General features: G+C 38.5%; 1 protein-coding gene across 4 annotated transcripts in view; it reads left to right on the top strand.

Annotated features, from left to right (window-relative positions):
- LOC128733875 (beta-1-syntrophin) overlaps positions 1 to 25,336 on the top strand; it is a 423,176-nt gene that overhangs the window by 178,718 nt on the left and 219,122 nt on the right. For all 4 annotated transcript variants that reach the window (XM_053827723.1, XM_053827722.1, XM_053827721.1 and 1 more), the window contains exons 3-4: positions 16,229 to 16,652; positions 16,862 to 17,096. In XM_053827723.1, the coding sequence (XP_053683698.1) occupies positions 16,229 to 16,652; positions 16,862 to 17,096 (659 nt within the window). The remainder of the gene's footprint in view (positions 1 to 16,228; positions 16,653 to 16,861; positions 17,097 to 25,336) is intronic.

The following is a 25,336-nucleotide window of genomic DNA, read 5'->3' as shown; positions in this document are numbered from 1 at the left end:
CATCGTAAAACGATGAATTATAGATCTCACGACTGATTACGATTGATTTCATATGGTTTTAAATTTAGCCGGTTGGCAAAAGTTAGCCTGGTTTCTCAATATTTCAATTTTTGGAAACGCTTATCACAGACGATTAAAAATAAAGAAATTAGCAGCTATCAGCTGGGCTAGTTTCGGTGGAGGCGTGATTCGTTTTTCGCCTAATGACATTTGAAGCAGTTGAAAAAGTTTTATGAAACCACGGTACATTTCTCTGCCATGTGATTATTTTGTGAGACTTCCGTTGTTAGCAGCATATGCATCGCAATGCTGGTCCAATTTGGCGGATCAGCTGACGACGGACGGTAGCTAACTTTCACCGAAAAACCCAACATTTGAATCGTGTCGTGTGCTACTGACGGTTTTTGACCATTTGTTTGCTCATTCATTAGTTCGTGCGTGATAGGTTGCACGCTTCAAGGAATAAGACGATCGAATTTCACACACCAGTGGCGTCCGTACGTGTGTGGTTTTGGCTTCTGGCAGGTTGGTTGGCATCTTTCGAACTGCTAATTGCATTGAAACTTTGCATCGCATTTTGTTCTCAGAACGGTGCTTGCTATGGGGATTGTTTTCGGAACTGAAGGAGGTTTGATTTGATAGAATCACCCTGAATCGAAATTGCGTAAAATTTAATAATGTTGAGGAAAATTCAAGCGGTTTTGTTTGCCTTCAAATGGAAAAACTTGAAATTGCTCAAATAATCGTTCCGACGCTTTAGGAATACAAAATTTTATTCCGCGGAACTTTCGATGGCCCATCCATCAGGCCGGAAACCACACACATACTCTCTTTCTCTCTCTCTTTCTCCGGTAGGCAAAACAATTTTTCGTCCCAGCGTTTCTATCGGAACCCATCTATCTTGCGCCGGAAGGCTATCTGAATTGAATCTTTCGCCAATTTTGCGGTCGCTGAAAGCGCACATTCACATCATCCCAGTTGGGATCGTCGCAAGTTGGGAAGCCTTAATAAAATATAAACGACCCCGGGCCCGTTGGAATCGTAAAAACAAATCAACTCCCGCCGACACTCCCAGTGAGCTTGTTCCTGCCGTTGAATTTTTATGTTGCCGCTCGAACGCGCCCCGCTGCCTGTGTGTTGGTGATGGCCATGATGCTGCCACCCGCATAAAGTAGGAGAAAAGTTTAGTGCACCAAAAAGTAAATCACAACCTAAAGCGCCCTCTATTCCACGCTTGAAATAGATGCATGCAATGGATAACGACGGGCGTGTGCATGCGGGATTTTCCCTTCGATTTGTGCTGGCTGTGAATTGGGTGACGAAACTTTTAGATGATGTCCACCCACCCACATGCCAAAATATATTACACTCTCGCAGAGTAAAAACAGAAGTGATGGAAAAACTTCTACCCAGGACGACACACACAAAAAACCGGAGAAACTCGCACTTTTGTTCGGTTCGGTTTCATTGACGCCGTCCCGTCCCGTTTTCATGTGTTGTCTGCTCTGCAGCTCAAACATTTCATTGTGACGATCTTCGCCATTCATCTGTGGGAGGGGGCGCCCATCTAAAATGAAAATCCAATTTATTTAAATGATGCGGATTAATGGGATCAATTTGATTTCATTTAATTTTCACATACGATTATGTTTGTGTGGGAAGCATGCAAGACGACGGGGAAAGGTGGTGCAATGGATGCTTGGGAAAATACTTTTCTCGTGGTATGCTGAATGATTTACGAATATTTATAGTGAAATAGCCCGTTGCGACTTGTTCCTGTGAGTTATGATGGGACCAATTGCGAGTACCGGACAGCGGACACTGACAGGATAACGAAATGCAACATTGCTAAAAACTAGCGTGCCTAAACATAAACAATAGGTGGGGCCTTACCTTACCTTTTCGAAGAATGTTGCTGGCCTGGAAAAATGGAGTAAGCGTAGGACTTGAATAGGACATTAAAATATTTGAATCGGGACTAATTTGACCTTGAAGTTTTACTTTAAACCAATCGTGGACAGGAAATTGGACACGAACTTTACCTCTTTACACGAATTTAGTTTCTTTTCGTTTTTTAGCCTCGTTTTTTTCACTTGTTATTCTGGTTTTTCCTTTTCTGTGTCATTTTATTGATTTTTGCGTTTTACCCCTACCATTACCTTACCTCTTTTGATTTCGTTTTTTTCTATCCTGTCTCACTGTTTCATTGTTCCGTTTTTCTTTGTTTCCTGTCCCATTTTTATTATTTTTATTATTTTCTTTCTCGTTTTTCGAGTTTTCTTTTCTCTTTTTCGTTTTTTTTTCGCGTTTATCTGTTTTGTTTCCGTTTATCTCCTCTACCTCTCGTTTTTCGTCTTCGTCTGTTCCTTTTTCCTCTCTCCGATATCGTTTCTTTTTGTCTTTTTTTATTTGTCACATTATATAGCTTTCTGTCCCACTTTCTCCCTCTTTTCCCTTTTGGTTTCTTTTAATTTGTATTCTATATTCCCCTTCTGGTCTCGTTTTCCTTCTTTTTCTCTCTCATATATAGTTTTTCTGCCCGCTGTTTCCGCTTTCTCTATCCCTTTGATATGCTTTTCTCCCGGTTTTTTCTTGTTTTCGGGCCCGTTTTATCTCTTTTCCTGTCTCGTCTCGTCTCTTTTTGTTATTTTCAGTCGCGCATATCCTGTTTTCTAGTTTACATCATTTTTTCACTTTTTAACTCTTTCACTATCCCCTTTTTTCATTTTTGACACACCCGTTTAGGGGGAAGTCCCCCAGTACCGGGGGACACCTAAAGATTTTGACATATATAAAATCAACATTTAGCATTACTTCAGTTTTTATTAACTGGAAGAGTAATTTAAAAGACTATTTTCCAATCAAAATAAGTTACACGTACTTGTATCACTAATGAACCATTTTAGAAGCCAAATGAGAACTCGATAAAAATCATTATTTAAAAATTATGTCTCCCAGTACCGGACACTTGAAGGCATTTAGTTCTGAAAAATACATGTCAAAATGCTTAAAATCTCTTATTGCTTGCATACTTGTTACCTAAAGATGTTTGAAAAATTGCTTTGCATAAAAATCAATAGTTTTTTACGCACTACATCGAAGCCGTTCTGTTTTCTTCGAAAAATTGATCATCGACTGGTTTCCTTTATTTTTTTTCGTATTTAAGAAAGCCGGTTCGGTATAAGTGACGTTCTTTCTTCTCAATCTCTTTTTTTTTTTTGCAAAATCTTGATTTCCTTTAAGAACATGACTGGACTGGAAGGATGGCTCGGTGTCCGGCACTGGGTGATGGGAATTATTGAGTACCATTTACATTTTTTAACGAATTGAATATCTTGGTAGAAAAATGAACTACGGAGCTTGAAAAATATTTACTGAAAGATATTTTTTTTCATGAAAAACGAAATTTTATGCAACCGAATAATACTGTAATGCTGATCCGAAAATTAGCCGAAGCATAGCAATTCCCTTTGACCCTTTTAATAATTTTATCATATTAGCGGCTAAGGTGCACCGTTTGAACTATGCAAGTCAGAAGTGTCCGGTATTGGGAGCTGTCCGGCGCTGGGGGACTTCCCCCTACATCTTATTATGTCCTGCTTTTACTCTTTTTCTGTCACGTTGTGTTTATATTTTCCGTTTTATTCCTTTTGTCTTCAATTTTCACATATTTTCTGTCTTTATTTTTCATTTTCTGTCTTCTTTTCTATTCCCATTTCACTGTTTTCCTGCTCTCTTTTCTTTTCCTTCCGATTCTATTCCGTTTTCCTCGTTTTTCTCTGTTAAGTTACCTCATTTTTTGCCTCGTTTTTCCAATTTATCTTTCTCGTTTTTTTCTTTTCCTCTTTTTTCTTTTTTTAACTCCTCTCCTTGCTAGTTTTCGGTCACGGTTTTCGTTTTTTCTCGCTTTCTAACATTTGTTATATCCCGTTTTACGTTTTTGACTGATCCATTTATGTCTTATTATGTCCAGCTTTTCCCCTTTTTCTGTCACGTTGAGTATCTTTTTCGTTTTATTCCTTTTGTCTTCTATTTTCATACTTTCTCTCTCTTTCTTTTTTATTTTTTATCTCGTTTATTCGCTTTTTCTGTTTCCATTTCACTATTTTCCTGCTCCCGTGTTTCTCCTTTCCTTTTCCTCCTATTCTATTCCATTTTCCTCGTTTCCCTCTGGTCAGTTGCCTCATTTTTTGCATTGTCTTCCCAATTTTTGTTTCTCGTTTTAATCTTTTCCCCTTTTTTCCTTCTATCTCCTCTTTTCCTTCCTATTTTATCACATTTCATTTCTTTTTTATGCCAATTTTTATTCTTTTCCTCTCTCACGTGCCCGTTTGTCCAGTTTTTGTCAGGTTTTCCTTCGTGCTCCTTTCCATTTTTTTTCATGTTTGTCTATTTTTATTCTGTTTTTGGCTCCCTTTTTCCGTTTTTCTCATTTTCTCTTCCCCCCTCTCCGGTTTACCTTTTTGTCTCTCATTTTGCTTATTTTGCTTCTCCTTTTAGCTTTCGTTTAGAGAAGTTTATTTTTCCTATTTATCCCTTTTGGTTACTGTTCTACATTCCTTTCACTGTCTCGTGTTTTCTCTTTTCCCTCTCTTTTGTCCGCTATTTGCTATTTCTCTGTTCCTTTGCTTTCCTTGTCTTGTCCTGTTTCTTCCAGCTTTTCTTCTCTTGTCTTGCCTCGTCGCTTAGTATCTCATTATCCGTTTCTTTTTTACGGTCTATTTCTCTTATTCTATTTCGTTTTCGTTTATCGTTCGTTGGTCTGATCCATTCATGTCTTGTTAAGTGCTGCTTTTTCTCATTTTCTGCCACGTTGTGTTTTTCTCTTTCGTTTTATCTCTTTTGTCTCCCATTTTCTTATTTTTTTGCACCCGTTTCTCTATTTTCTCCTTTTCCGTATATTTTCCTGGTCTTTTTCTCCTCGTTTTCCCAATTTGTTTTTTTCTTTTCCGTTTTTTTCGCGTTTTATATCGTGTTTTCCTCCCATTCGGTCACATTTTTTTTCTTTTTGGGCCAGGTTTCATACTCTTCCTCTCGCGTTTTTCCTATTTTCTGTGCCATTTTTCCAGTTTTTGTCACGTTTTCCTTGGTGCTTTTTTCTGTTTTTTCTCATGTCTGTCTTTATTCCGTTTTTGTCTCGCTTTTTTCCTTTGCTTTCCGGTTTTGCTTTTTATATCCCATTTTTCGTCTTCTTCTCTTCCGTTTCAATGTTTTCTCTAGTTCATTTTTCCTGTTTTTTTTCTTTTTTATCTATCCAATTTTCCCGTTCTTGTCCCATCTTAATCCTTTTATAACCCGTTTTACCTTTTACCCGCTTGCTAGGATTTTTGCTCTCGCTATTCTCCTTTTCCCTTTTGGTTCTCTGTGCCAAATTCTTTTTACTGTCACGTTTTCCTTCTTTTTCTTTCCCACTTTTCTTTTTTTTGGGTCCGCTATGTGCTCTTTCGCTGTTTCGTTTCTTTTCTTCTCCCGTTTCTTCTGCTTTTCTCGTTGTTAAGGGTTCCTTTTCTTTTTCGGAACAAGTTTTAACTCTTGTTCTATCTCGTATCAGTTTGGTTTGATGTTATTTTTATTTTTTTTTCTCTCGCGTTTTCGTTTTTTATGCCGTTTGGGCCGTTTTTGCCACGTTTTCCGTCGTGTTTTTTTCGTTTCTTCTCATTTTGTTTTGTTCAATTAACGAGTTAAATCAATATATGTTAAATACATTTAAATATAATGGTCAGATTAGACTATAATGAGAAGGTATAAGAGAACAGTAACATACAAAAATGAAATAGGCCTCAGTGGGTTAAAGTAGGAATTGAAATTGGGTATAAATAGGATTTAAAATGCACTTGAAATTGTATTTAGAATTGGACTTGAAACTGAACTTGAGATCAGTGTTGATATTGGGCATGAAATCAGAATAGTAGAGCGGAGACAGTGGATAAAAAAGGCTTGCCTTACGCTATCGGACAATAAATGCAAATGAATGAATGAATGAAATTAGAATTGAATTTGAACAGGACATTTTGCTTAGAGAGCATTGGTTTTATTTTGGGATCTAAAACAACATGGTTAACTCTCTAATCCCCAACACCATCCTTTGGTAGGCTTTAGAAAAAATGTCTGGGTCGATGTTAAACTATATAGTGTTAGATGTGAATAATCATATTCTTTCTAAATGAATTCTCCCATTTGTTTTAGTTTTGAATTAATGGTGCAAATGGTGTGGCTCTTAATCTACCACACTTCAGAATAATTTAAACCCCACTTGACAGTCGGTTTCACCACATTTTACCAAAACTTTTCCCATTTGATGAAATCGTCTGATAAAACTAATGCGACACCCTGACAGTTCTTTTTTTTTCTATTGACAAACCGTATTCAAGTGCAGAATATTCTCACCGACTACAATGGCTCTGGTAAAATCCTACTTCCTTTTGTGCACGCACATACACAGACACAGACACACACACACGCACCACCACCGACTGCCGACCAATAAATACACAGTACCGGCGGAAATAGGGGAGATGAAGTTGGTCTCTCTACAGCAGAGAACTGCCAGCTCTTGTTTTATTGGATGTGGTTGGCATTGAAGCATCGAACGGTCCCCGCCCGGACGCACCCGTTCCGGTCGTACGTTCGACGGTGACCATTATAGTGTCCCCATTCCACGCACGTTTTCCCCACGCCTACGGGGGTGGGCGCTTCGCAAACGTACGTACGATCGTTACCAATTTCCGGTCAAACCCGGCGCCCTGAGCTCGGTCCACAGCGCTGGTTCGGGAACATTTGTAACCGGATATTATGCGGCATAGAAAATTGAAAATAATTGAAACTAATGGCTAATATAATGTGAGGATAATTTTTAAAAAATGCGAACGGAACTTTTTCCGGCCTCCGGCCGCCGGGAAAAGCTAGCAGCGGAGGGTGTGACAGCGTGCAGTAATGGCCACTTCCGGCGAAAAGATGGATGGGCTCGGGAAAAATTCCGACAAACGCGAGCCCGGTTCGGCGGGCCGTTTCGTTTCGGTCCACCGGAGAACCGGTAAAGGATGAATTTCCGGCAATTGATCCATCATTGATATTGCAATCACCTGAATAATGGATGAGGTGAAAACGGTAAAACGACTGACTGGTGATAATTAATCGGGCTGTGTGTGCGCGTTTTTTTTTTGTTAAAACGTAATCGTAATAAAATACATTTCTTTTGGGGGTTGATTCGGATTCATTTAATCGAATCACTCTGAAAGAAAATTATTGCCGAATGTGGAAGGGTTAATACATTTTATTACAACCAATTTGGCGATAGAGTGTCAGCGATTGTGGAATAATTGATTCCGAAGGCGTTGCCTGGCGACTTTTTTAGTACTGGAACATCATTAAAGTTGTATAAAAAGCATAGTTACAGAACAAGTTGGCTGATGATTTCCATCGATTAGGCAGTCGAATCGATTATCATAATAGTGCCTTCGATTAGGTTTCAATTTTCGAACTCGTTGACGTAAGTGTCTCTATGGTTTCTCCTGTGTACAACTCGGAATATGTGAACTTTCATCAGCCATTGTTTCATTTAATTTCGTCGAATGCTAACGCATGCCATAATGCCATTATGATGGAGAAGTTCTGCTAGAACTGCTGGCAAGGGAACTAACAGAACCTATGTGTAAGAAAGTTCTAAAACGGTTACAAAGTTTTCTTCCTTTGTTGGAAACTTTGTCCTTCGTGGCGCGATCTAACAATGAACGCTAGCTGAAGGTGGAAAGAAAATTCGACTGATTGATGGGTAACTGTGCGGCTTCACGGTTCTACGTTCTCCGGATTGCTGCTGCCTAAGCCAGAACACAGCGGAAGCTTGCGGTTAGTTGGCAGAAAACTTCCTACGTCAGTTTGCCAACTTTCTCTGCATGGGACGTATGTCTTAATCCATAATAATAGCAATAACTAGTTCGCTGTGTCCGGCCAAACATTGACATCGAACGCATCAAACTCCACATCAGCTCTAAAGCCGAATATTCATGAGTCCAAGGTGGGACCGAGGTGGTTCAGTATATTATGAGCTGTTAAAATCTGGTAATTCCATTTCGGGCGTCTGTACGGTCTACAATTGATTCGTTTGTGCATTGAATTACTAGAGAAAAGCCTAGATTCTAGAATACGCGCAAAGAGATGATAAAATTATTCTGCTGCATGACAGTGCTCCGTCTCATGTTACAAAAGTCGTGAAAAAGTTTCTAAAACTGCTCTAAAATTCCCGGATCGAACCATGCTATAATTGGAGCCGATCATATTCGGATTCGAACCCTTGGTCCCGTCCAAGCCCTGTGGATCACCGGTAGTGATGAACCTCTGAACCACAGCGGACTAGACTGTTGAGCCAATCCTGTACGGAAATTCAATATTATTTTGGCTGCGAGCCCAGTATGCTCCCTTGTGGAACTCCTGAAGCGACTTTGCTTTTCGTCCAGTGAAGTATCATTCCAGCCACTCAATAATCCAACTCGGGAAAATGAAAATTGCCGTCGAAAGAACAGCTGCTTTGGTTTGCGAAAAAGCTCTGCACAAGTACATCGAAAATAAGAATCTGTCACATCGTGCCATCGGTAAAAAGTTGGGAATCCCAAATTCTACCTGCTGCAAAGGATAAGTTTGATGTTCCAGAGAACCTCCGAAAACAGAAAATGTCGAACTTTGTCAAGAAATTCTTGATTTGGCAAGCAATTTGTTTATGTGGAAAGCAGAGAACACCTTTCGCGACCCCAGAGAAGATGAACATAGACTGGTGTAATTGAAAGAGTGTCTCCAAAAGCGATTGCTTCCTCTTCTGAAGTCTCACAACTGTCCTACGATCTTCTGGTAGGATTTTCCATTGTGCAAAGGCCGTGCTGGAGCGGTATAAGGCAAATAGTGTCGATTTCGTGCCGAAAGATCATAACCCCTCAAATACATCGGTGCTGTGACCAATCGAGTAATACTAGGCTATTATAAAGCAGAATCTTCTGGAACATCCTTAAGTAGTCCAAATAGTTGAATAAATGAAAAAACATGGGTAAATATGCCAAAACACGTCGATTTTCAGGTTGTCCAAAATCTCCTGGGTGCGGTTGCTAAAGCCAGTACGGGCATTCGAATATGGAGGCAAAATTTAATGAAATAAAGATGTTAAAACTAAGTTTAAATGTTTCATTTGATGGCCTGAAAGTTTGGTGGCAATCGGATAAAAACTCGAATTTTGTGAATTAATTTTGTGTGCTGCAATTTTACAAGTTGATTCGACTGGTAAGGTAAACCTAAGAGGAACTCTGGCTTCACGTCTCTGCCTGGGGATTTTGCCTAGGTGCGTCTAATTATTGTTCATTTCCACTTAACATATTACTCTTCTTCTGTGTCTCTCTTTTCAATATCACAGTCCCCGTTGACAATCAGTGATGGCTCGCTCCATCTATGGTCGTACCGAACCATATACTTTATTCAACAATGATTTGGTTTTAGTCACCGCACTTTTACGTCCGTGTATTTAAATTGATTTCGATAGGTGAAATATTAAACTTTGTTGGTTAAGTTTCGGCTTTGTTTTCTTCTGTTGGGTACCCTCACCACTGCGTCCATAATTTTGAACTATTGTGGCATGCCCCGTTTATTGCTTTTTCTGTACGCTTCAAGCTGACCTATTACTTATTAAGGAAGTAATTGGCTGGTAGCTGAAGCGAGGCAGGTGCCAATCAGAGGTGACTTGGTTTGAACCTTGTTACCCTGATCGGCGACGCAGACCATATCTCCCCTTTTTGAGATATTGCAGTCTGCGTGCTGTTTGTGCTCCGCAATTGCAGAGTAAGTGTTCCGTGGTTTAATATTCTTGTACGAAACCAAGGTTCCGAACATAATATTTACCCGGACAATGTCCTGTCTAAAAACTGGTAGGGGTGCTGATATCTCTCTTATTGAGACTCAGCAACTTTTGAGTACCTTAATACTCGACGTTATAGATGGTTAGAATGTTTGAGCGATTCTACGGCCATCCAATGACTGTTCGGCTCTCCCATAGTTTCAGCTCACCCTTAAGAGTTGGAGCCTCGTCTTTCGACTCACTACGAGTCGGCGTATTGAGGATAGACAAGGAACAGGACTAGATGTTCCTTCCCTATGCTCCTATTCTCCCCTCCACCTCTTTCGGGTCTTTGTTTTTTCGGCAGACGGAGCATGCATGGTAAGAAATCGTCCACTGCATCAGTGACCGGCTTGATGCAGCAAGGGCAGATTGCTGTGAAGGGCGCCCTGGTACTCCACAGGCTCCGTTGCGGCGAGAGAATTTATAGAACCCCCTACACCCTCCCTCGGCACGGGTCGCGTCACACCTTGGATTAGGGGTTCATCCTTTCAAGTTTTTACATAATAGCCATGGATAACAGCTATTAAAAGCCATATTCTTTAGGGGCTTTGGACTCTCTGCTTTGGTTCCTAGTAGTTATACCTTCTACCAGAACCGTCCTGCAGGCGGAGAGTTAACACTCAGCCTTCGCATGAGTGCCCCCTTCTCTGTCCGCATACGACCCTAGTTTCGACCGGTTGTCCGATTTCCACTAAAGAACGTATCCCGGATGGTACCACGAGGAGGTACAGATAGGAGTTGCTGAATAAGAGTTTCGGCTTACTGTTTGCGTTTTATTTCGCCATCATTAGGTGTTTACTTTATTCAACAATAAACGTACCGAAACATTTCATTTGTCCATTTAAGTCCATTGATTTGTCCAGACCATTGAATTCTACACCATTCAGAATCATGTTATTTACCAATGCTCGAATCGAACCATTTTAATTAAATGCCGTACAGAAACATATTATTCACCAATGGCGGTACCAAACCATTTTGTCCATCTATGGTCGTACCGAACCATATACTTCACGAACAATGATTATACTGAATAATTTCAGTTTACGACGATACAGAAATATTTTGGTAACCATACCCACCCCAACAAGTCGTACGGAATCATTTATTTAAATTTAGCTTTGGTTGTATCGGACCGTTCCATTTATATTCTTAGTTCAGTGCATCTGAGTTCCCGTTTATCAATTATGTTGGCGCTGTGGACCAAGCTTTTCATCAGAAGGGTCGAAAAAATTAAAGAAAACAAGGTAATAAACAAGCATTATAAAACAGATACTCTATAAGTTTAGTTATTAAAGTTCCCATACTGTGATAATAAAGCATGTATAACACAATTTTTCTGTAATGTTCTCTGGTACATTAACCCTTCGAAACAAGTAATAATATTTTATTCTATATGCGACTAATTTTGTTGATAAAATGTACGGATTGTAGATGACAATATTATGCATACGCGCAGCTCAAGATGACCATACAAAATAGAGCCCTGACCCCTACAAAGTAAATTGCCTTTTTCCGGCTGGAAGGTAACCTTCGATGAAGGTGATTTATTTAGTTTCATTCCACTAGTAGAGCTATATTTCTTCCACATTACTGGCATGAACGGTAAAGACGGATTTGTTATAAAGCAAACAAAAGTATTATCTCGCTATGTTTGTAAAGCAATGTGTAATTTTTTTCTTAGATAAAATAAATTGATCATTTGTGCTCGTTAGCTCGTATACTTTGCTTGTCCGTTGGTTGGTAACCAACTGCAGCCGACTGACTGTGATCAGCAGGCTAGTCGTTCAACGCGATCGGAATCTAGACGATACCGATTATAGCGAACTGTTCTACCCGTTTTTGGCGGCGATAGCTCAGCGTCACACCCCTTAGATGGTGTATTGCGTGAGACATGTTCTGATGCTGGGATAAACGATATTAGGGTATCGTTATCTCCAAGTAGGGCTTACAGCTTATGGTTCATACGCCAGTACACTCTTCGCTTTCTGTTTGAACTCCGCCCTAAAAAAGTCCACAACACATCCCGTTCAAATAGGGCAAGTGCCCGTATAACTTTCGTAAGCAAAGTTCTAGTCTCAAGTACGTACAGAACTGCCGATCTGATTAGCGATACTTCGTCAGCTGTGTGTCGCTCCAGAGTAGATTTGATCTGTCACATCAGTTTGTCCATAAAAACCGTTCTCGTGCATTATCTGTTCGCGCTCGACTGCATCGTATGCTGCCCTGAAATCCGCAAAATAGATGTCTGAGCACATTGTCCTTCCGACATTTTTGGAAGATTTGTCGGAGTGTGAAAATTTGATCCTTAGTAGCACGGGTCCACCTGGTATTGCTGTTGGGGATAGACGACAAAACAAGATCTGGAGAGTCCATTGTACGTAGCGTTGCGTCGCTTTTTCATAGATGGCCATCTTCCATTCACTTCTGACACATTCTAGCGTTACATTATCCATTAACATTATCCCTACTATGCGAATCAGTTCCTTGCCAAAAAATTGATAAAACAGGAAGCAATTCACACAGTAGGAATGGGTGCTAATTGTGTCCCGTAACGCTCCACAGAGGAAGGTAGAGCTTAATCCAGTAGGCGCGCGTAATTTTCAGCAACTTATGGATTGTCTAATTGCCGAATGTTTAACTACGGAGCTTTATTGCGAGGTGTATAGCGCCGATAGTTCGGAGCCCACATGTTTTGCTACTAGGCAATGATCCGAGTTGATATTCGCACCCCGTGGAGACAGTATGTTGGTGGTGTTCGAGGAAAACCGACTATCGATGTTAATATGATGGTCTATTTGGTGTAATATTCGTTGGTCGGAAAAAGACAGTGCTTCTAGGCTATGAAGCCCGGCCACTGGTCTTTACATCGTTTCCCTACTGACCTGGGCGCTGCAGTCTCTGGTGACGATCTTGATGTCCCGTGGCGAACAACAACGTATGACAACGTATGTTGCCAAACTTTCACGGTTCTAGTCGTTCGAGCAGCACTTTGCTACCACCCACGAAATTCTGCGATTTGCAGTTTCAGGTAGCAAGCATCCATTCCGTGTGTTTATTTCGTCGACTAACAAATCGCTAAAACAGTCAAATTCAAAGGATGGACATTAAACCTCCTTCAAGTCACCTTTGAAGTTCCTCAAGGCTCCCATTTAGGGTCGCTATAGTTTGTTTTATTCATTATTCACCGGCATTTTCAGCATTTTGAAAAAGATGCACATGTCGATAGTAGAAATTATATTTATGTAGATAATGGTGAACGTGATTTAGTAGCTATTTTAGACTCAGAAATAACTTTTGACAGGATGGTCAGAGTTACTTACTACACGGCAACAAACGTTTATTAGTGAACCACGTCAATCATTGTTATAATGGTATCCGACAAATAAACAATCCGACCAATTAGAAAGAATGAAATGAAAAGAATTGAAAAATTTCAAAGTGATAACCTATAGGAAAATGTCGTTGGTTGGACCACCTTTTGGCATTCACCCGTAAATTAAGTTTCAAAAGGAAGTCTGGAAGCTAGACTTAGACATTGTGGCAAAGGTCTAAAAATAAGGTACATTTCTGGAAAATCTCGAACTAATGCTTGAAGAATAATGAAGTTATAAACATTTATGTAAATTAAAAAAATGTTGACAACGTTAGGTCATATTGAATATGTTGGGCCACCGCTGATAATCGAAGAAATTTGCATTGAAATTTTATATAGAGACACGATAAGAATGAATTCCGTGAAAAACTGAACTTTGAATGAAGCACAATACACTGAATACATTTTCAATATTTTTCTGGATAATTGCTTTTTATGAATTATTTTTAGAAAAAAATTTACCGCGTCTGGAAAACTTTTTGTCGTAGGACTACGTTTTTCAGGAAGGTAGCTGGTATAGGAGGTCATTCCAAAAAATCGAAAAATGCGAGCGTCACGATAAATGAAAGATTTTGAGCGTTAATAGCTTAGTGGTTTCCCGATCGATTTTAAATATTTTTGCACCAATCCATCGGAAAATCTGCTACGCATCTACACGAATAAAGAAAACTATTGATTTTTAAGTGTGAACTATTGAAAAATTGGAAATAATGAAGCCTTATCTATCTAGAAATCCTAGCTCCGTGATTAGTTGTTGGAAAAGACGTCATCAAAGTGATTTTCACGCTTCGGCTTTTAATTCAGTCAATTCCTAATAGATTTCTAGGCTATTTACACCAATAGATCGGAAAATCGAATTGGAAAATATAGAAAACTATTGATTTTTAATGCGCGCCATCGAAAAATTGAAAATAACTCTTACTCGGTAGTTAGACAGTAGTTTGTTCATCTCTTCGTCGAGGTATAAATTCTCGCTTCGTGGTTGGTTGGAATAATTTCCAATTATTTTCGAATAAGTTTTGATACAATTCTAGAACCAACGAGAAAGTTGATGGAAAATTCCATTTAATTCTACTATAACAAAATTACAAGAGAATTAAATGGAATCCTACCCTTTCTCGTTGATTGCTAATTGGCTTGAAAATTCCTTATTGTGATGTACCACCAACGGTAACACGAGCGGAGCCGCAGTCGTGCACGTCTGCTGTTCTCGGTTGGTCGTATTTATCGGCTGCTGAGGAAAGGAAAATATGCTGAGCGTGTGTTGAAGCTGGAGCACTCCTTTCGCTGCCGTGAAGGAATATCTGGCTGATGAAGTTCTGGAATTGGCAGGAAATATGCTGCTTGCGACAACAAAACGACCAGAATGCTCGTCGTTTGCAGCTGGCCATCCGCAACGACGAAGAGTTGAACCAATTGCTGTCCGGTGTCACCACTGCTCAGGAAAGTGTCTTTGCCAACATCCAAGCTGTTTTGTTGCTGCCCAAGAAGACGGGGATATCACGTCGAAAAACCGTTCTTTTAAGGACGAAACATAATGTTCATGAAGATTTGGGGAATTTTCGCTTGCAGATTTTAATTCTATTTAATTCGATTGATTCTAATTGTTCGCTTCTTATCAAATAATTCTAGCCGATCACCTCTCGCGCTTCTGTTCGCTTGTAGCTGCTGGTTGAGTTGGCTGTCTCGGAAGGTACCGAAGCAGCCAGCAAATAAACCAGCTCCAAGTAAATGTGTTCGGTCAAGCGTCAAAATGCATAAAACCGTGGGTTTAATAAAATGAAATAGTTTTAGTAACATCTCTTGCATCTTCATTAAAACAAATTTGTTCGTTCTTAACAGAACGGTTTTCGGTAATTGATGAAACCTAGGAAACTTGGAACTTAGGGCTTTTCACTCGGTTTTCTTTAGCAACACAAATCTATCCATCACCAATGCTACAGTAATATATAGCGGAATTTTCTTTGGCAGCAAAAGCTGAACGGCTCACTGGTAACTTTGCTCTTTTGTTCAGACCGAAATTGAAATGCTCCATTTTCTTCAACGTAGATGATGGAATGACGGACCATGAAAAATAGGTGGAATCGATTCTTGTCGCTTGCTCTGGTACATAACACGAGGTAAGCCGGTGAACAGCATTATTCAAACGCTAGCTGAGATACTGCCAACATCTCATCGGCATGTCTGGACTCGGCAAAGGAGAAAGCATCACGGACGACATTTTCTACCACTTCCAAAACGTCTGCAGCTTGTATATCTGTGTTCTTCTTTTGTAACCCGTAGAAAAGTTTTGCGTAAAATTTTCAGCTTTTTGAAAACTAGTGCGTACCGTGTACCGATTACCAAAGGAAAAACACTATTCAACGTAGATTCATGATGTACTGTTTGGTTTAGTGTGACTGATGCGTTTAAATAAAATAAATTCAATTAATTCATAGAAATATCTCCGAAATCTGTTAAGCATTGAACGTATACAATGTTCCTATTATAATAAACGTTACGTACAACGCATGTAGCATGTATACATGAAGAATCGTATTATTACATACATGGATGCATCCTACTATCGCTACAAAGAGACATACGTAGTCTTACGTCACCTATGCGGTCGTGTGTTGTGCACAACCCCTCTGATTTTTTGTTAATCTTAGTTACTAAATTTCGTAAACACGTTTGAAATTCACAATAATGTGCTAAGTTAGTTGTCACAGTAACAAGATTTATAATGCTTAATAGCACGAGTCATTAAAACTATATAAAATCGCGGTGGCCCGACTCTAACGAGTTTACCCTATTGTTGTTACACTGACTGATGCACTATTACTGATGCAATCTAGAGTGCCATGAAACAATTAAGATTTAGTCTAGAAAATCAGAAATTCAGCGGGGAATTTTCCGAAAGTGTTCGCTTCCAGCAAAACAAGCAATTATTGAAACTAAAATGCACGGCTAATTTTCCCCGTCTCTTCTCGTTTCAGGAGCAACCACAGCGGCAACAACAGCTCGAACAACTCGTCGCAACCTTCGTCGGCGGGTGCATCGGGACCGTCGATTCACTCGTCGGAAAACTTGAGCAATGGCGGCGGTAGTGGTGGTGGTGGTGTTGTGGGTGGTGGACCGGGTGGCGGCGGCAGTGGTGGTGTCGTAACGACACCGGCCGGAAGCAGTACACTTAATGGCGGCGGAAGTCTGAACGGAGACAATTTTCTGAACAATAATACCAATAATAACAACGGCAGTAGTAATGGCACCGGCGGTAATAATCTAAACAACAACAACGGCACCAGCAATGGGATAGTGGTGGGAGGTGGTAACGGTGGGGGTAGCAATAACAACAGCATCGACAACGGAATCGCCGAAATCTGCGACGTACCTGATTCGGTGGCAAATCAGAAGCGACATGTGAGTAGACGAACAATCCGCCCTGTATTTTCTTATTAGCTGCCAAACGATCCGGCTTGTTAAATTAAGCATGTCTAAAATTTAATGTTAGCAGCCTGTTCCAGACAGCCTGTATTCACCTTTTTATGATATTTTGCTGATGCGATTTGGATCAAAGTAACCCATTTTTACCATCGTCACTGTTTTCCATTCTTTTCCAACGGCTGCAGGTGCGAGTGATCAAATCCGATAGCAACGGGCTTGGCATTTCGATAAAAGGAGGCCGCGAAAACCGGATGCCCATTCTGATATCGAAAATCTTCCGCGGCATGGCTGCCGACAGCGCAAAGGGCCTTTACGTAGGCGACGCCATTCTGTCGGTGAACGGCGAGGATCTGCGCGATGCGACCCACGAGGAAGCGGTTCGGGCGCTGAAACGGGCCGGCCGTGTGGTGGATCTTGAAGGTAGGTGTATGTTTTACAAGGGATGTTATTTACCGGAAACTCATTCACGTACCGCCGATGGAACGGGAACCGAATTGTTACCGAGCTGTTCTCCGAACGGCCTCAGGCAAGCAAAGCATGCCAACGCAACGCACCGAATGGCTGGTTAGGTAGTGGGTGCTGACAGAAAAATGAAAATGACGAAACCCAGCCGGGAGGTAATTGAACAATTTGATAGGAGATATTTCTTGTCAGCACCCGCTCGAGCAGAAATTCAATATTTGGTGATTGTTGCAAACATTTGCGTTCGTTGAACTTGAGTAAAGTTGGAACTCGAAGAATCATTTTCTCAACACATTTCAAGACTTTCACAGGAAAGTCATACCGAAAGCTAAATAAAGTTCCAATTAAAGACATCCTACTTCAAGTAGGAACGCAAACAAACTGGAATTCTAGGTATTTGGTTTGCATCGCTCTGGATCGACTGCCTTGGAAAAGTATCCTTGCCGTTTGATTGCTTCTCCGGCTCTTCCCGGCCGGTTACGGCTACAACTTTGCGAAAGTAGCAAAATTCACCAGAATGAAAGAAACGTTTCTCATTCATGTTCTATTATGCTATAGACATTGTTGTTTTTTCTCCCGTAAGTCGTTGTGTTTGCTTTCATGTTCGACAATGCGGTCTGCCCTAGTGCCGGAGTGAAGTTCAGTTGGTCGATTTTTTTCTCTTTCTTGCATCCTCGCATTCGAGAAATAAAACTACATTCTGTTCTGTGGTTTAGCGGTAACAACATTTCCTTTCAAGTGTACAGCTTTTTATGTCAATATAAACTTGAAATAAGGACAGTTGCTTGTCGCATCGAGTGTCCGAAAAAAAAATTCGCTCACCTTAAGTTTGATTGCAGATGTAGATTGTGCAAAACTTCACCACTAGTTTTATCAAAGTCTTTTAAAAAAGGGAAATTGCTTTCATCAATATAATTGGATAACTATTTGATTGTTGCCTCCGTTTAACCAAGCTTTCGACGTGCTCCGGACACATCCGCACCGATCCGTGCCATGCAGAACATAGTTTTCCTATCCTGGGCAGGAGAAAAACCAACCAACAAGCAATATACGGTAAAATACGGCTGCCAATGAAATTGGATTTATGATCTATACGACGCTGCTTGCGGAATTCCTAATGAAGGGCACACTCGCAGCAGACCATGGATTTGTTTTGCTGTTGCCATCTGTCTCCAACTCTTTCTGCACCTCTCGCTATCACTCTCGTCACTATTCCCGCACGTACCCATAGAGAGAGAGAGAACCGAACCTTCTACACGCTTCAATGCGGTTGGGTATCATTTGACCAGACACTCAATACACTTTTCCAGAAAGCCACTCCTTCGGTTGGCTTCTCTGCTCTGGTGGGGCTTTGCACACTGAACCACATTTCCGGTCCCAGATGTGACGACGTGACGGATTCTCCGCCCAGGAGCACCATCAACAACAGGATACGGTCCTACACAGACTAGGCATTTGGGATAGGTAATCAAATAATAGTTGGGCTCGGATACTGCGTAGATGTTTGCCCATTTCATCCCAAAATTCGATGCCACTATATGCATGAGTGCCAATGAAAAGGGATCAGCTTGCGAACGAACGGGGTTAACTTGCCCATTCCGACAAGATGTTCCGTGGCAGTTACACGCGTCACAATTCGATCCATCGTGCCACCGGAATGGGACACGGGACGAATGTTTTTGATTTGATAGGTACGTCGTTTAGTCGATGGATTTCGATGAAGGGCCCCTCTAAACGGGTTTCGTGCTTAGCAGCAGATTACCCCACAGGGAACATGTGCTCAATGTTTGCCTAGGCTTTGGAATGCTAAAATCAGGAATCAGAAAACAAGAACTTTAAAGTTGTTTATTTAGCAAGAAAACTCGAATAAAAAATAAAAGGAACGCAAATACAATAGGGTCTGACTTCAAAATACAAATTAAAAACTAAAATTAACAAAAATCAATATTCTGAAAATGAGAAAAGCCATTGAAAATAAAAAATAGATAACAGAAGAAAAAAAACAGAAAACAGAAGAAAAAAAACAGAAAACAGAAGAAAAAAAACAGAAAACAGAAGAAAAAAAACAGAAAACAGAAAACAGAAAACAGAAAACAGAAAACAGAAAACAGAAAACAGAAAACAGAAAACAGAAAACAGAAAACAGAAAACAGAAAACAGAAAACAGAAAACAGAAAACAGAAAACAGAAAACAGAAAACAGAAAACAGAAAACAGAAAACAGAAAACAGAAAACAGAAAACAGAAAACAGAAAACAGAAAACAGAAAACAGAAAACAGAAAACAGAAAACAGAAAACAGAAAACAGAAAACAGAAAACAGAAAACAGAAAACAGAAAACAGAAAACAGAAAACAGAAAACAGAAAACAGAAAACAGAAAACAGAAAACAGAAAACAGAAAACAGAAAACAGAAAACAGAAAACAGAAAACAGAAAACAGAAAACAGAAAACAGAAAACAGAAAACAGAAAACAGAAAACAGAAAACAGAAAACAGAAAACAGAAAACAGAAAACAGAAAACAGAAAACAGAAAACAGAAAACAGAAAACAGAAAACAGAAAACAGAAAACAGAAAACAGAAAACAGAAAACAGAAAACAGAAAACAGAAAACAGAAAACAGAAAACAGAAAACAGAAAACAGAAAACAGAAAACAGAAAACAGAAAACAGAAAACAGAAAACAGAAAACAGAAAACGGAAAACGGAATACGGAAAACAGAAAACAGAAAACAGAAAACAGAAAACAGAAAACAGAAAACAGAAAACAGAAAACAGAAAACAGAAAACAGAAAACAGAAAACAGAAAACAGAAAACAGAAAACAGAAAACAGAAAACAGAAAACAGAAAACAGAAAACAGAAAACAGAAAACAGAAAACAGAAAACAGAAAACAGAAAACAGAAAACAGAAAACAGAAAACAGAAAACAGAAAACAGAAAACAGAAAACAGAAAACAGAAAACAGAAAACAGAAAACAGAAAACAGAAAACAGAAAACAGAAAACAGAAAACAGAAAACAGAAAACAGAAAACAGAAAAATAGAAAACTAGAAAAATGAAAAAAATGGCAAAATGGCAAAATGGAAAAAATGAAAAAATGGGAAAATGGAAAAATGGGAAAACGGAAAATGGAAAAATGGAAAAATGGAAAAATGGAAAAATAAAAAAATGGAAAAATGAAAAATTGAAATCTAAAAAAAATTGAAAAATTAAAAGTTAAAAAATGGAGAAATAGAAAAACGAACAAACAAACAGGAAAACATAACAACAGAAAAGTTAAAAAACAGAAAAACAAACATAAAAACAAGAAACTAAAATAGAGAAAAACTGAGAAATGAAAAATAAAAAACTGAGAAATTGAAATACTGAAAAGCTGAGAAATTGAAGAACAGAAAAACAACAGTACAGCAGAAATACAGAAAAACAGCCAGCCTGAAGAAAGACAGAAAGATAGAAAGACAGAAACACAGAAAGACATAAACACAGAAAGACAGAGAGAACGAAAGACAGTAAGACAGAAAAACAGCAATACTGAAAGACTGAATAGCAACACTTTACGCATAGCTGAGAAAAAATAATCACAAAAGGACAAAAAGACAAGAAGATAAAAAGAAGGAAAAACAAAAGAATAGAAAAATAGACGAAGACAGAAAGACAACAAAGTAAAGACAGAAACTTCGAAAGACAGAAAGAAATAAGGGAAGAAATAGAGACAGAAAGACAAAAGGTCAGAAGTAGAAATGGACAGAACAAAAAAAGAAAGACAGGAAACAGAAACAAAGAAAGTCAAAAATAGAAAAAGAGAAAAACAAAAAAGACAGATAACGAAAGGATGGAAGGAGTAAAGGATAGAACGAAAGAGACAGAAAACAACAAGAAAGGCAACACAGAACAACAGAGACACTGAAGAATAGAAGACAAAAAATCGGAAAGTCAGACAAGCAGTAAATAGAAAACAGCAAAAAATGCAGAAAGCACAGAAAGAAAGAGATACAGAAAAACAGAAATAGGTGGTGAATGACGTTTCGGGTTGAAACCACACTAAAAAAAGCAAATACCGAATAATAAAAAGACAGTATTACAGAAGTAGAAAGTAGTATTAGTAGCTCTTTTTATAAGGCCATTACAGATATTTTATAAAGAAATTGTCCTAACGGTGTTGGGTCACTGAAGGGGTGGGCTAAAAAAACAAAGAGATTTTATTAATCGAGCAAAAGGGGGTTTTAAGCAAATCTATTCTTGTTTCAATTCTATACGTGATTATTTTCCATGCAGAAGTCTACGGAAAGAATACGAAAACGAAAGAAATTTTTTTGACCTAGAAACTCAGTTTCGAGTGTCAACTTGTACACTCATTTTTCATTTTTCAAGCCAATTTCCAAAGGGAACGTGGGGGGGGGGGATGACAAAAATTTTAAAAATAATTTGTAATGGCCTACTGGGGTTTTAGCCACAGGCTGATTCGCCCCTAACAGAAGTAGAAAAGGACAGAACAAAAAAAGACAAGAAGCAGAAAAAATAAAGCCAAAGGTAGAAAGGTAGAAAAAAGTATGAAACAAAACATGACGAAAATTGCACAAAGGTAATAAAAAAGGGAAAACCCGTGAAAGTGAGATGTATAAAAAGAAAGGGAGAAAAAATAGAAAAACAAAAGGATAGAAGGAAGAAAGGACAGACCGAAAGAGAACCAGAAACCAAAAAGAACGAAAAAGAGAGATCGACAGGAAAACTGAAAAATAAAACACAAAAAGTCAGGCAGGCAGTAGATAAGAGCAAATAGCATAGACCACAGAAAGACAACGAAAGAGATAGAAAAACAGAAATATCGAAAATACCGGCAGAAGAACAGGAAAAGTACAGGAAAAAAGTCAAAGATAGTAAGGTAGACAAACAGAAAAAAGTATAGAGAGAAAAAGAGTAGAGAGAGAGCAATGACCAAGGAAAACAAAACGTGACAGAATGGGACGGGAAACGGGGCATGAAAAGTTGATGAAAGCGATGAAAAGATGAAAAAGCGGAGAAAAAAAGAAAACAGGAGGAAAAGGAAATGAAAACAGGAGGAAAACGAAAAGAAAACAAGAAGGAAACAAAGGCAATATTACAGAAGTTCAATGCAATGGACAAGGATTGTCCAAAGTAGCCTAAGTCCCCCCTAACAAAAAAAGGCAAAATACAAGATGAAAAGAAGATATATAAGTAAATAAAAGGAAAAACCATAAAGAACACGATGCAAATGAGAAAGAACATGTGAATAAACTGGGTAGAAAAGAAGAAAAACGGGACAAAAGAGGAGAAGCGGGATAGAAAAAGGGATAGAGTAAAAGAAAAAGAAAAAATACTAGTACCGAAAAATACAGAAATTCATAAGGTGTTGGTCGGGGACGGGGGGCGAAAAAAACAGAGAGTTTTTTAATCGAGCAAAAAAAAAGGATTTTAGGGATTTTTACCTAAAGTTTAAACGTGAAAACCAAATCTATTCTTGCTTTTAATATATGCGTTAGGCCATTACAAATATTTTTTAAAGTTTTTGTCTTTCGGATGCTGAGCAAGTGAATGGTCGGGGGGGTGGATTAGGCGGAGAGGTTTCTTTAATCACGCAAAAAAGAATTAAGATTTTTAGGAATTTTTATTCTTGCTATTCTTGCTTTTCATGTATACGTTATTATTTTTTCATGCAAAAACCTTCGAAAATAGAGTCAAAATCAAAAAAAATTTTTGTCGATTTTCGGAAATTACATTAGGCCATTGCAAATCATTTTCAAAGTTTTTGTCAAACCACCCCCCCCCTCCCTTGGAAATTGGATTGCAAAATCGGTGGGCAAAAAAATAATGTGTAGGATATGAGTTAATTTTTTTTTTATAAAATCAATTGTCTGTGGGCTCTACAGCCTGAAAAACTTGAAAAATGAGTGTACGAGTTGAGTTAACGCTTCTAGCATGAAATAGAAATGGAAATTCAAACAGCGGAATTTTCGAAAATCGGCCAAACAAATTTTCTTTCGTTTTTGTCGTATTTTTGTAGATTTTTGCATGAAAAATAACAACTTATTTATTAAAAGCAAGAATAGATTTGGTTTTCACGTTTAAACTTCAAGTAAAAACGCCTAAAATCCATATTTTTTTGCTCGATTAAAAAATTCTCATTGTTTGTTTTTCGCCTCCCCCCTCCAGTGTAATTTAAAAGTTATTTCAGCTGCAGATTAATATGTTTAAAGACACGCACACGACATTATGTAATTCTTTTAAGTATGTTCTGTTCTTTGCTAGTTATGCGTTCATCAACTTCTTCGAAAATTTTAATTAAAAGAAGAAATTGTAAGAAGCCTAGTTGAATTACAGTAATGTTTTAAAAGAAACATCCATCGTGATCTTTCCTGTTCTTAGTGCAACGATTTTACATATTTAACTGCACCCCCAGAGGGGGGGGGGGGAGTCTCCTATACAAATGAAATACAAATTTCGGTATTACACGAGAACTATTTTATTTTTATCGGCTGTCAGTCTTATTAAATCGAAACAGATTTTGCACTTTCTCCAACATTTCGACTATATTTTGTAGTCTTTATCAAAGATTTCTACGATACATTAGAATAACTCGAGAACTAATGGAGCAAACGGAACCAATAAAAAGGAAACACAAGTTTCTGCATAACTCGAGAAGTAATCAAGCAGCTTTTCAGTCAATTTGGACTATTTATAAATTACATAATGGTCACAGTAATTACTGTAAAAAGTTGCTGAACATTTTTTCTATCCAACGACGTACTGACGATGAAATTTCATAAAGTGGTAAAAAAGCTATTGATGTTTGAAATCTTTCATTAAAACGTTACAGTTCCGTTTTAGTTTTCACAAAGTGCTACCCAGTATAGTGAACATAGACGTAGTCCTTATCAATGAAATAGAAATAGAATAGAAATAGAATAGAAATAGAATAGAAATAGAATAGAAATAGAATAGAAATAGAATAGAAATAGAATAGAAATAGAATAGAAATAGAATAGAAATAGAATAGAAATAGAATAGAAATAGAATAGAAATAGAATAGAAATAGAATAGAAATAGAATAGAAATAGAATAGAAATAGAATAGAAATAGAATAGAAATAGAATAGAAATAGAATAGAAATAGAATAGAAATAGAATAGAAATAGAATAGAAATAGAATAGAAATAGAATAGAAATAGAATAGAAATAGAATAGAAATAGAATAGAAATAGAATAGAAATAGAATAGAAATAGAATAGAAATAGAATAGAAATAGAATAGAAATAGAATAGAAATAGAATAGAAATAGAATAGAAATAGAATAGAAATAGAACACGTGTGAAGTGTGTGAATCTCAATAGAAACCACATTAAAAAATTAAGAAGATGACTCCCGTTCCCGAGTCATATTTTGCACCAACAATTTACAGTGCATCTCCATCATGCTGTCATGTTCCATACCTATCACAGCTACCATACCGCATGTGGATTTCGTACCAATCCAAGGATTTTACCGGAATTATAAATTAAAACCAACCTTGGATTCGAATAAAGTTTGGGTAGAAAACGAAAACAAAACAAAAAAAAACGAAACCTCCAAACTGTAGCCACCGTTGCTGGCAAACTCCGGAAAGTTGTGAACCAAAAGTGGGCATTGTTTCGAAATTTACAACGTGCACTAAAGTTTTGGACGGAAATAATCTCTGTTCACTCGTTCTTTCTCTCTCGCTCTGACTCTCTTCCCATCGCATTTTGAGTCACCAAATTTTTCACAAAAGATAGCCGAAACCAACCAACCAACCAACCAACGAACGCAACGAGACCGACCGGGGGTTGCAATTCGTTTTTGTATGTATTTATACGAGCAGCAACTTCCGTCGTCGGTGTGTCGGTTCCTTTTTTTTCTCACTCCTGTCGACCGCTTCGATCCGACGCGCCCTTGTCTCTTAGGCCCGACAGAAAAATCCGATGGCATCAGCAGCAATTTATAGCCAATAAATATTGCGGAATCAAATCGAACTGTAAATCATTTGTTTTATATATTTGTGCGTTATTTTTTCTTCGTCATATTTTGTCGAGAGATTTGTCCTGTGCCTTTTTCGGTGGGTGAATGTTTTATGGGTAATACAATCGTTCGGGTTGGTTTGGTGGTTTACTAGTGATGAGGGTGTGGGAGGGCGGTGGTTTTGGTCTACGTACTTTACGATTGGAA

Source organism: Sabethes cyaneus, chromosome 2 (genome assembly GCF_943734655.1).
Source record: "Sabethes cyaneus chromosome 2, idSabCyanKW18_F2, whole genome shotgun sequence".
NCBI classification, from domain to species: Eukaryota; Metazoa; Arthropoda; class Insecta; order Diptera; family Culicidae; genus Sabethes; species Sabethes cyaneus.
This window is presented reverse-complemented; position numbering and strand designations above follow the sequence as displayed.